The 13,348-nt window shown below is 38.2% G+C and overlaps 1 protein-coding gene across 4 annotated transcripts in view; it reads right to left on the bottom strand.

Moving 5' to 3' along the window:
• MCTP1 (multiple C2 and transmembrane domain containing 1) overlaps window positions 1–13,348 on the bottom strand; it is a 232,711-nt gene that overhangs the window by 109,017 nt on the left and 110,346 nt on the right. For 3 of the 4 annotated variants that reach the window (XM_067464541.1, XM_060761792.2, XM_060761794.2), the window contains exons 6-8: window positions 13,028–13,066; window positions 9,341–9,511; window positions 6,664–6,794 (exon numbers count right to left, since the gene is read on the bottom strand). In XM_067464541.1, coding sequence (XP_067320642.1) covers window positions 6,664–6,794; window positions 9,341–9,511; window positions 13,028–13,066 — 341 coding nt within the window. The remainder of the gene's footprint in view (window positions 1–6,663; window positions 6,795–9,340; window positions 9,512–13,027; window positions 13,067–13,348) is intronic. The other variant, XM_060761793.2, reaches the window with a different exon arrangement.

Raw genomic sequence — 13,348 nt, 5'->3', positions numbered from 1 at the left:
AGCCTGAGGATCTGTGAAATGATGGGAAGCAGTATGTACAGGAATCCCTTGTTAGGAATCATACTTGTCGTTATGAGCTTAAGGGAGTCCATAAGGAGCCCCCAGTATTTTTAGTCAGGATATTGAGATAGTGCTGGGAATTCCTCTGCAAACACAGGTGAATCCCTGTTACTTCTGATCTCTCATCAGAGAAATTAGGAATTGTTCTTGTCAATTGATGAGGAAGGGAAATGGAAATGGAAAGAAGAAGGGGGACTTCTAGCACAGAAGTGGCAATTATGTGGTCACCCAGATATTGTTGGATTGCAACTCACAGCATCCCTTGTTATTGTCTATGCTAGTTAGCAATTCCTGGAATCTACAATTCAACCACATCTGGAGAACTACATTTTCTGATCTCTGCTCTAGCGAACCAAATTTTGAACCTTGACAGGCTGGATAAGGTCCACGGGATAGACACTGTTCTCCCATATTTGAATACACGCATGTGTGCACATAATCTCCATTTGACACTACATTTTCTATAGAAGGATGTGTGTGCATATCACTCCTCTACTTTATGAATTTGCTCTAGCTTTCTGCTTAGGGGCCTGAAAGCTATGTGTCATTGCTATAATGGCAAAAGTGTTGAACCTATTCATTCTAGTGCCTGTTTACAAGAGTTGCAGTGTATCATTCTATCGGGATCTCATCCAGGCTATCTAAGAATAAAGTGGGTGGATTTGTGCCTTCAGCACCCAGTCCTAATACACAAACTTACTGATATAATAGTCTAGTGAGCTATACAGAGATCATACTTGAAGAGGTTCTTCATGCACATATATACCACTGTCTATAAAAATTATTTTCAAAGTAATTCAATTACTCTACCCTGGAATATTTTGTTCATCAATGAGTGTTGTGAAAGAACAATGGTGTAGGAACACTCAAGAGTCTTTTAAAGACCTCCTATAACGATCATGAGATAATTTAGGTAAAATTCAGCTTGTTCCTTATTGGGCTGATGTATTTGCTAAAGAAAACATCAAATAAACTCAGATAATGTGAAAACGATTGCATAGTAAAACCATGACACCGTGAAGGTGGAAAAAAAGGGGAAATGAATCATAGCATAAGTTTTGGTGCTCTTTATGGTAGGTTAAATTGGGCAAAGATGATGCAATGAGCCATCAGCACAGATACAGACTTGTTTACCCGTTGACTTGAGGTGACCTGGGACTATTTTCCCCCAGATAAATGTGTCATTTGGCCAAAATGCCAGTTTCTTTTTTGCGCAGACTTTCCATCAATTGAAAGGGGGAATGCTGACTCACAGAGGTGAAAATAAATCAGTCAGCAGTAATCCCTTGGCATAAAAATATGAGCAAAAATCAATGCCATTTTGAAGATAAACATGCATGGCTTCATACTAATAAATAACACTATAAATCCTCTATATTGGATTGCAAATAGGTCCGGCTGAATAAAATTGTACAACATGGGATTTACTTATCCTGTGTACGTTCAGAGAAACAACTTGTTCACTGACAGCACTCTCTCTTAGAAATATATTGCAGCTGTCAGCAACCAATTTGGCCAGATTACTCTTAGGTGTTAACAGTGTAACAACCATGGGGATTTATTAGCCGATTATTGTTAATGTGGTAAAGTCAGGAGTGCTCTCAAAATTGTAGGTGATAAGAAGGTAAATAATTTCATGGTGATTAAGATAATGTCACCATCATTCAAAAATTTTACTTTAGTATTAGCAGATTAAAATTAGCTTCTTAAAATTACTGCAAGAATACTCACTGAAAGTCAAGCATCTTCTGCAAGGTGGCCCAGTTGCAGATGATACAAAATTATTCAGAGTGGAAAGAATAAAATTAGATTGTGAAGAACTCAATAATGTTCGCTCTGAACTGGGAGGGGTGGCACTCAAAACTTCATATGAAATTCAATGTAAGGAAGCACACAGTGACATATAATGAGGAAAAGAGAGCCCAACTTCATATATCATAATGGAATCTGAGCTGGAGCAACTGACCAAAAAGGGCTTTGAGGTTTTTGCAGAATCTACCAGGCAGAAACTTGGTGTGAAGAAAAAGGCAAATTCCACAATAGGTATACCGTAATTAGAAAAATTATTGAAATAGAATGGCCTTTAGTATGGTACAACCACATACTTTTCTTTTTGTTGTGTCAGGAGTGACTTGAGAAATTACAAGTCGCTTCTGGTGTGAGAGAATTGGCCGTCTTCAAGGACGTTGCCCAGGGGACGCCCGGATGATTTGATGTTTTATCATCCTTGTGGGAGGTTTCTCTCATGTCCCTGCATGAGGAGTTGGAGCTGATAGAGGGAGCTCATCTGCCTCTCCCCGGATTTGAACCTGCAACCTGTCGGTCTTCAGTCCTGCCGACACAGGGGTTTAACCCACTGCGCCACCGGGGGCTCCATAACCACATACTAAATACTGTGCATAGTCCTGGTCACTGCATATGAAAAATGATGCTGTATAGCTGGGATAGGGGCAATGATAATAATCAGTGGAGTGGAACAGCTTCCTTCCTTCTTTTACACCATTTGGGTCTGTTGAGTTTTAAAAAACCAGGCAAGGATGGGTAGGCATGCGTAAGTGTACAAAATTATGCATGGTGTGGAGAAAGTTCATAGGGAGCTTCTGTGATACACCAGGGCTGGGAAGGCACCTCTGAACCAATCTCACACTCCAGAGTTCAGTATAGCAAAGCAGTTTATTGAACAATAAAAGTAGCTTCAGCAAAAGGATAAAAAAATGATCAAAAGTAGTATAGGAAATTGTCCATCGTAAGAGTAACTTAAACTTGGAAAACAGGAATCCAAACACCAAGCTCAGGCAAACGATAACTAAAGACTTGGCATACAAAGCTCATCCAGGGAAACAGAAATGAACAAAACCATGATAAAGATCCAGAAGTTACAAGAGTCTGTGATTCCAATATAATCCAGGAACAGCAAACCAAGACACATAAAGTTACAGGAACAAAAACTTGAAACATGTAATCCAAGGCACATGAAACTGGAACATGAGAAAGGAATTGCTGTCTTAAACCAAACATTGATTCCTCTGAGGAATCTGCCTCAGTTACTCTCATATATACTCAAAAAACCATGCCTTTTCCCTTGGGAAGATTCAGGAGGATTCTTCTTGTGTATTAATCTTTGGGAGCTCCCCTTGGCCAGATGTCTCTGTTGACAGATCTGACCCCTTCTATCGAAGGAGGCATCCTTTTCTGGATCCCCAATTAACACATTATTTTCACATTCTGGAACATTTAATGCAGGCTTGACTATCCCACAATCCTCAGCTTCATCATGACTAACAGCACTCTCCTGCCCAAAATCCCCATTTCCAGACCCCTGTGGGTCTGCAGAAGCTTTGCCACCATTCTCTGAATCTCAGGCAATGGAAGAAACACAGTCTGACCTACAACAGCTTCTCTCTCTCCCCATCATAATCTACTGAAGCTAAGATAAAGGAAATACTTTTTGAGACATAGTTAATCAGTAGAATTCATTGCTGCAAGAGCCAGTGATGGCTGCAAACTTGGTCATTTTTAAAACAGGCACATTAATGGAATTTCGAAATTGACATGGCTAATAGGATGACTATATATCACCTCTAGTACATGAGGCAGTATATGCCCATCTATATAAATTGCTGCAAAACACAAGTGAGAGAGTATTGGGTATTGTTCTTGCTGGCTGCCATAGGAAACATATTGGCCACTTTGTGAAACCTTTTGGTCCAATCCAGAAGGTCTCCAATGTATTCTGGCAAATATGCAAGTTCCTGGTGAATCTTAACCTGCTTAACTAGAATCAGCTGGTAAAGCTTCTACTGAATGGCATGACCATAAGCAATATTTGAACATCAGAATGACCCCAAGATGGACCTGGGGAAATGGCTACTGTCTTAAATTCATAAAAGCACCAAGTCAAGTGGAAAAAGTTCTGTGTATCATCTTTCTGACATGTTTAAAAATGCCAAAGGGAGGATTTCATCCATTATGGATCTTTCAAATATGCAGCCTTTACTTGACTCCCAACATGCCACACTCCGGGCGAACAAAAACTACTTGACTTTATGGAATATATAAACTAGTTAGCGTCCTCTCCTCTCTTGTACCATAAACAGTAGAATATATTTAACAACCCCTTTCTGTGACCTGTGGGACTCTGCTTTGGAATGAAGACAAAGGATATTGGCTTAATTTAGGAAAAATAAATTTCCTTGGGCTTGAGTTAGAACTAAGACTGTTTGCTTTTCTGCAACCAGCAATGTTTCCTTCATGCATTGCAATCCTGTACAAATGCCATGTGAGGGCATTGGGTCTAATAAAGATAAGGGTCTCTCTAAGTATTACAACAATGGAGCTATAAGAGGGTAAATGGTGCAGAGATGCCTCAGTGGGGGAGCTGCTTCTCTAAATACTGTGGTTGCATGGGGATGGAGATACTCTCTTAAGTGCCTATAGGAATACTAACAATGAATTGCATGAGGTACTGGATAGACAAGGAGTCTGCAAAACACCTGAGAATTCATCATACCCAAGGAAAAAACACAATTAGAGGGAAAGGGAAAAGCTGTTCCCCAATGCATAATGAGCAGCCAAGACTGACCTTATGTACTGCATGAAAATTAAGTTCGGAGCAAACAACTAGAAGATTGTTTCAGAGCATTAACTACATGTAGATAAATCCTACAGATTTTGAAAGATGGATTTTAAATGGTTAGCTTTAAAAATGAGCACTCATATTACCTTTATATGGAGAAATGTCTTATGCTACTATTGATGCTCTAGTTTTTGCTTAAAATAAATTAAATGGTTGCTGTGTTCAATAAACCACGGGTAACACTAAGCTATATGTGGTCTAATAGCTGGTCTATTTTAACCTTTGTTTTAACCTTCGTCCTTAACTTCTGTGGTATGAAGTTTTACCTTGGCACTTTAATGATGATATTTTTAATTATCTTTAACTTTTAACTTTATCAAGTTTTAATTGTGTTTTAATGTAGTTCACTATTACAGGAGTTTTAGGGCAGTGATTAGGGTCTATTTGGTGGGTTTTTTGTCTTTTATTGTTGATATGGTCAGTGGACTAATCAATAAACTTTACTTACTAAGCTATAACCATGGTTAACTGAACAAACTTGTGAAAGAGGCTGAGTGATGAGGACCTGTTGGGGTGAGATTGTTGCCTTGGTCAATAGCTTGTTTACACAGGGACAGAGATTTTTCTCTGAAGCTCTTAGGAGCCTACAGAAAGATCTGACCTTTTTCAACACAAACTGTACCTTAGCATTACTTCAGAATGCACTCAACCACTCAAAATGTGTGTTTAACCCATTTTTAAAGGATCATCTGCCGCATTATCACAGGGTGTCTGCGACCCACACCACTGGAGAAATTACACTGCTTAGCCGGTATTGCACCACCTGACATCCGCCGGGAAGTAGCAGCCAATAGTGAAAGGACCAAGGCAGAGACATCTCCAGCTCATCCCCTGTTTGGGTATCAGCCAGCACGTCAACGACTTAAATCAAGACATAGTTTTCTTAGATCTACAGAGACACTCGCTGGAACACCCCAGCAAGCGAGAGTCCAAAAGTGGCAGGCTCAAACCCAGCACCTCAATTCATGGGTGATACCAGATGAGAGACTCCCCCCTGGGCACTCAGAAGACTGGGCGACTTTGAAGGCGCTGAACAGATTGCGCTCTGGCACCACGAGATGCAGAGCCAATCTTAAGAAATGGGGCTACAGGGTGGAATCCTCGGCATGCGAGTGCGGAGAAGAACAAACCACTGACCACCTGCTGCAATGCACCCTGAGCCCTGCCACATGCATGATGGAGGACCTTCTTGCGGCAACCCCAGAGGCACTCCAAGTGGCCAGATACTGGTCAAAGGACATTTAACCAAATACCAAATTGGCAAAATCTGTGTGGTTTTTCTTTCTTTTTTTTCTTTTTCTTTTTAATCTCTGTGTTTGTTTTGCTCTGTTAGAATTGTAATACAATGGTTGCTGATGACACGATAAATAAATAAATAAATAAAGGATCATCGATGGTATATTTGAAACCGAACATGCTAAATAAATATAGTAATAAAACTCATGTTTCTAAAGATCCTTGGAAGTTAAATTTTTCAAACAGGAAATATTTAGCATAATTGGCACTGCTGAGAAAAATGACAGATATATATCAATCACATAAAATGCAGTCAATCATACACTTATACTATAGAGTAGCCAATTTTCACTGAACAGCATCATCATCTCAATCATACATATCTTCATCACTACCACAGCAATTTTATATTTCAAGGAATGGTTAATAACTGCCTCTTAAATTTTTGCCAATGGAACTTTTTGTACCTTGATTCCGCACTTAAATTTTGAAAAAAAGATGCCTTTTCAAAATTGGTATCATATGCCACCTACTGATCAAGAAAATTGGTATCATATGCCACCTACTGATCAAGGAAAATGATTTTAAGTGTAAATAGAAGTAAAGGGAGTCAAGAGATCACTTCTAAATTAATATTCCTTAAACAGAAGTAGTTTATTTAACAGAGATATAACATCCTCTTTAGTTCAGCTCTCATTCCCAGAATACAAATGTCATATAATTAGACAAACCTGCCAATAAAATCATCTTTTTTCCCAGCATCTTTGTCCCAGACTGTGATATCAATAATTCCACCTCTTTCGTCGTAGAGATGAAAATCAAATTGTTCCCTCCACTGAGGATTCAAAGTTTTTGGCATAATCTGAAAAAGTAAAGACATTATTGTATTGTGTAGCCTGATACATTCTAGAGTTGTTGAATGCAATTTAGCTGCAGTGAAGTGAGTGGTCTGAAAACATGGAATTACTTCATTATGTCATTTGGATTTGCTTAGGAAATAGGATGCAAAAAAGATCAAACATGATGGTCAAGATTCTGTATTAGGAGACATAGTTAAAGTGATACAATTACATCTCATAGTGAGGTCTCTTAGTTTTTATTATTGTTTGTCTTTAAATCGTTAACTTATAGTGATTAAGATGACTTTATCACAGGGTCTTCTTGGCATGATAAGTTCAGAGGAAGTTTGCCGTTGCCTTTCTCTGAAGAGAGTATGGCTTGCTCAAGGCCATGCAGTAGGTTTCCATAATTGAGAAGGATCTTGCCAGGGCCGTAGTGGGGGGGGGGGGTGTTAAAAGTTAAATCTTACCCTCAAATTTGTCAGGTTAAAAAAGAAACTTGGTTTACTCATAAATTGCCTAACCAGTTAAAATTCATAAGTAAACCAGTTTTTTTTGGGGGGGGGGTTAGAACCCTTAGGAGCCCCCAATAGCGCAATGGGTTAAACCCTTGCGCCAGCAGGACTACTGACTGACAGTTTGGCAGTTCGAATCTGGGAAGCGGGGTGAGCCCCCACCTCATCTCTAGCTTCTCATCAAACATCTGGGTGTCTCCTGGGCAATTTCCTTGCAGACAGCCAATTCTTTCACACCAGAAGTGACTTGCAGTTTCTCAAGTTTGCTCCTGACATTAAAAAAACCCACTCTGCTCTTTCTTAAGCTCCCAAAATGGCTTCCCCCCACATAGCTAATGAACTCCATTTAGAATGAAAAAGAAAATAAGGATGGAGGACTGTCTTTCTTCTATTTAAGTAAGGAAAGGGTAATATGGTGAGAGTACTTCTCGACCCTGTCTCTTACAACCATCTTCATGCTGGGTGGCTATTCCACCATTTACTCGTATATAAGTGGGTCGCATGTTTTGGGGACATTTTTTGTCAAAAATTTCAATTTATGATACATAAGTATAACCCCTCCTATCCCCAGCCAACATTACTAAAGACCTGAAGAGGGCCAGATAGAAATAAGCTGGACTAATTCTTTTTCTCTATCCTGTTATAAACCGTACCAGATTTCCATCAGACATTCCAGATTTAATCCCTACAGTCAGATCGTCATTTTGAAAAACAAGGCTTGAAGTATATTTATATGGAATTGCTTCTACAGGTTTTCTTGCTTTAAGATCCATTATGACAGCTAGCACAGGGGGTGGGGTGAGGAAAGAAGCACATTTTTGCAAAATACAACACACATTTTTGTAGGACAGACAAGAATCTGCCTCAAACAGAAACTTATATAAGAAAAAAAATATGTAGCAACACACATTGCTAACTAAATCATTTCAATCTGGAAATTCAGTACTAGCCAGGGTCCAAAGAAGTACATCTCCATTTCCAAATGGTTGGGGATTTCAAACTGGAGTTTCCAAAACCAAACACCCTGTGCTACATTAGAAAACCCTTCTCAACTCGCACAACGAGCCCAGCAGGACTTTGGGATAAAATTCTCAAATTACAACGTCCTTCCTTTGGGAAAACATTATTGACACTTAGGGAAGTTTCAGTAGGGTATGCAGTGCTGTACAAGGGAGAGTGTTAGCTGTTCAAATGAAAACAAAAATCAAAACTAATTAGAAATACAAAACCCTGAAATGTCAGCTGTTGCACAATTTATGATACATAATCACTCAGTCCTGCTGAGCAGAATGAGCTGGAGGACTCCCAGATGCTGCAAGGTGGTAATGTTTGTAATTGCTTCCAGCAACTGTTGTGTTTTTTTTCTTAATTATTTGATGAATGGTATATTGTTTTTTTTATTTTCCCATTTGAACTGGATTGAAGAATTTAAGACCCAAAACAAAACATTCTGCTGGAGGCTTGGTTCCAGGACCTTCCATGGATAGAAAAATCTATGTATGCTCAAGTCCCATTATATATTATCATATACTAAAATGGTGCTCCTCATATAAAATGGTCAACCATTGAAAGAGACTATAGCAGGATAAGCATACAAATTGATATAGTGTTCAGCATGCAATCATGATTGGCTGGATGTGTGGCTGATCATTTGGAGAGCCGGCTGTACCATATGACATCCACACTCACAGGTTTTACCTACTCACATCCAACAAAAAATGTCCTCTTTAGGAATTTTCTAGGTTTTCCAAGTGATTCTATGATATGCTGCCAGAAGGAAGCGATGGATAATAGTGAACCCTACTGAACTGAACAACTTCTACCAGACAATACAATAATATCATCCTGGAGAACATAGAAAAGTCCTAGAGAGGTATGGTAACGGCTGGCAGAAGCAATGAACTTCAATAGAGTTCACTATTCTCCATAATCCCCTGTTTCAGTAAGTGGAATATGGGGGTCGTACTACATTTAAAAAAATAGCTGAGAAGAACACAAAAACAGCAATACATTAAAAGCCACCACCACTTGGGAAAATATTTGTAAGAAGTTACCTTACTCTTGTACTTCTGTTGTCCTAGCCGGAATTTCACATAAGGATCGCTAAGCCCATTTGGATCCATGGCCTTGAGTTCACGGCCTTCAATCAAAGTGACACTGACAATTCCTCTCCATAGCTGAGCTTTTCTGTGCAGGTCCGACAGGCGTATACTCTGGGTCTGAAACTTCAGGTGCAGAGAAAACCTTCATTTAGCTAAATCACAAGAACATAGTATCTTACAAATTTACTTCCAGGCTAAAATGATGCTTTAAACAAGGTGCACGGGTGAATAGACAAAGGTAACAAATAACTAATGAAAGCTTCTTCACCTGGAATCCTCAGCCAAAGTAGTACAATGGCAGAAAGAGTCAGCAGTTCTCTTATCCAATATATCATCATGTTTAATAGTCATGATGAAGTAACTTCTGTACTCTTAACCTTCATCAGGATGTTCCCTATCTATGCAGTTATAGATAACTATATCAATGGTAATTTGTACATATTGTCTTGTAAAAACTTGCAATATTACATTTATTGTCATTATTCCATGCACTTTGTGTAATCGTGTTACCAACCTGATAGGATCTTCAAATATTTCCAGTTATATACTCAAATCATATATGTATATCCGACACACAAATGTATTGTAATAGTTTCATTATACAACATTGTGTTGTTAGAATTATCTTGTTTTTAAGTACTAGAAACTATGTAGCATCACATATAGTTTAGAAATTCATCACCCTCACTATTAATTTCTCATTGTAAGGCATGCAACCCTTTAACATACAGAGCTGTGGATTCTGTGTTTAAGATTGAGAGTTTGTACAGATGCCTTCACAACTTCAATGTAACCAATTTACATCTATAGCTGTTAAAGTATTATTGTAGTGATATAGTTGAGTACTACACACCTTACAATGAGAAATTAACAGTGAAGGTGATGAATTTTTAAACTATATGTGATGCTATATAGTACACGCTGATATTTAATTTTAATTGTGGGAATCCTGACTAGACTGTACCACCACAGATACTGAAAAACTCCTAAAGAAAACAGAAATTATCACATTTCAAGAAAAAAATCAGTGTTAACAAAGCTGCCCAGAAGCAAAAATTAAGATCAGCTCCATTCACCCAAATAAAACCAGGTTCCAAGTCAGAAGCCCGTATCACTAATTACCTAAGGAATGCAGAAACAATCTAATCACATGGACAACTAGCATAAGAAAGTGGCAAAATACTATTGATAAAATCTGTTCATCAGTATTAAGAACTCTTGAAATCTATGTTTTTCTCCCTTTCTAAATAATGCTGTTTTCTTAATACACACATCTTGCATTAATAAAATTGTAATTCCAGTTGCAATTATTTTATTTGGGATTTCAAAACAAACTAGATACAACATTAACTATTTTCATTTTCTTTTGGAGTCATATTTTGCCACTACCTCCATTATTTTGCCATCCATACAAAGTACTGAGGGCTCATGATGGAGCCAACTCACATACCATAATATACACTCATGTATAAGTGGATCTCATGTATAAGTCAAGGGTAGGTTTTGGGACCAACATTATAGATTTTTACATGACCCATGGACTAAGCTCTTGACTTTTTGCCATTCTGCACAGAGAACAGAATGTTTCCTTTTTTTAAAATAAGAGTTCAGTACTCAGATTTACCCATGGATACGTCGAGCCAGGTTTTTGGTGTTGATTTCTGTGCTAAAACGTCTAGACTTATACATGAGTACATCAAATACCTTTTGCCTGTAAGGGACATCGTTTTTGAAAATATTGAGGATATTATTTTGTACTTTAAATGTTTTCCCCACAAATAATACATAGCTTGTATTATTCCAAGGTCTGGTTCATACATGTAAATCAGTTGGCTTTGCTCTCTGGTTATTCCCTTTGAATGGTCCCAAAATATTGAAGTGTAAAGAGGTGTCTATTTAAATCAGGTTATACAATTGGGTTGGGATATGTGTCATACTTTAAAAGTAGCTGAATTGCAACATGCAGTATTCTTTGCCATTAGCCAAGATGGCTAGAGCAACTGGGATTACCAATATATGGAGATTCCCACCCTTACTATACAGGCATGGCCAACAGCAAACCTATATATGTAGGATAGATTCATACATAAATAGTGAGTGATAAATGGGCTATTACAATCATGAGAACAGCTACAAGCCACAGCCTGATGCTTTCGTACTCAATCAATACATTGTAGTAATCAAGAGGATGCAAGTGAACAAGAAAAACAACTGCCCTGTGGCTACACATCAGCCCTTAGCACTTCTGAAAACTCCATCAGGGATTTGTTATTTTAGTTAAATAATAAGGACAGCTGCTCAACTTCTCTTAAAGCCTAGACTATAAATCAGTGGTTCCCAACCTGTGGTCCATGGACCACCAGTGGTCTGCAAGAACTAAAATATGGTCCATGGCTTCACCATTACTGCACTGTTGCAACGAGAACAACTGATCTCACTAAACCCTCTTATAGCACCGAGGCTTATTAAATATGGTTTTCTGTGGGCGGGCAGATGGTGACTACTGGATGGTCTAAGTTCTTTTGTATCAGAAATTAGAGCTGATGTGGTCTATCCAATTTTCTGAATCAGCACCCCAAATAACCAAACCGAATCTAAAGTTGACCAAAAGCTAATTCGTAACCCTTTTGGCACTAACGTTGGAGAGTGGTCCCTGATCAAGTGATCTTTGGTCAAAGTGGTCCCTGGTCAAAAAAAGGTTGGGAACCACTACTATACATGCTAATGTAACTACAGAGTGAAGCAAATAAAGGGTTGGGTTCTACAGAGTCTACCAAACCAAACACCTTAAAGCCAATAACAAGCACTGAGAACAAAGCTGTATGCTAATAAAGTGCTATGCCAATCTTTATCTATTTTCTCAAATAAATCTAATGAACATAATAAAAATATGCATATAAATAATTTCCTCATGAAGCCTGAATGAACTCTTCAACTTAAAATCTCCTTTTCTATACCCTCAGGGTGTGAAAAGATCTGTCTTTTCAATAATTTTATGCTTTTCTTTATTCATGTAAAGAGAAAGATTTCAAAGGAAAAGTTATCTAAACAAAGCGGAATTAGATTTGCAATCTTGTAGCCATCCCTAGGCTTTATTTCTATGCTTCATAATAGCAGATGAAGCAGAGCTAGCGTATGTCGAGAGCAAATCAAAGATTTCAGTTGAAATCCTGAATATCATGATAAAAGGCCTATCTAGATATTCTACACACCAGCAAAATTTGTGTTATTCAATACCTGTTATTTAATAATTTATAACCCATGGATCAATTAAAAGAAGTCTAAGCAGATAACAATAGGCTAGAACTGAACCTCACGGTAGCATTTTAACTTGTATCCACTCCACTCTCTGTCATACTAAAAGTACTAACACTAAGAAAAATATACATATTGCATGAGACAGCTTTTAATATGAATTTATCTTTCTAGTCAGATATATACAGGTGATTTGTAATGGAGATCATTTTAAAAGACCAGAATGTATATAACAAAGGATGTTTCCTTAGTAAAGTTCTGCTCCATTATCAAAGTTATTATAAAACAGGTTCATAGGAGAACAGTATGTGTCACAACTTTCAGTTCAAGTGACAATCTACAAAAATATCACAATTCTTCTCAAGACCACATGCTAAGAATTACCTTACTTGATCTTTTCCAACTCTTCCTCATTAGCATTGTCTGTAAACGAAATAGAGCATTTTTAAATAACCTTTTACTCATTCACACAGGAGGCCAGTTGTCTTCCCAAGGAGCAGCGTGCAGATGAAAGCACTCACTGAGATGTCAGGTACATTCCAAACAGCTACACAAAACTGAAATCAAACAACTACTGCAGGCATCATTCACATGAAAGCACAACTTGGATCGCAAGATGAAAATGGGGGGGGGGGGGGGGGGGGCTGAAGTAACTTGTAGATGTTTGGGATCAATCAAAAAGAAAGAACAAATGACAATGGTCTT

The sequence above is a fragment of the Anolis sagrei genome, chromosome 2, assembly GCF_037176765.1.
Source record: "Anolis sagrei isolate rAnoSag1 chromosome 2, rAnoSag1.mat, whole genome shotgun sequence".
NCBI classification, from domain to species: domain Eukaryota; kingdom Metazoa; phylum Chordata; class Lepidosauria; order Squamata; family Dactyloidae; genus Anolis; species Anolis sagrei.
Note: the sequence above shows the minus strand (reverse complement) of the source record. Positions and strands in the feature narration are given on the sequence as shown.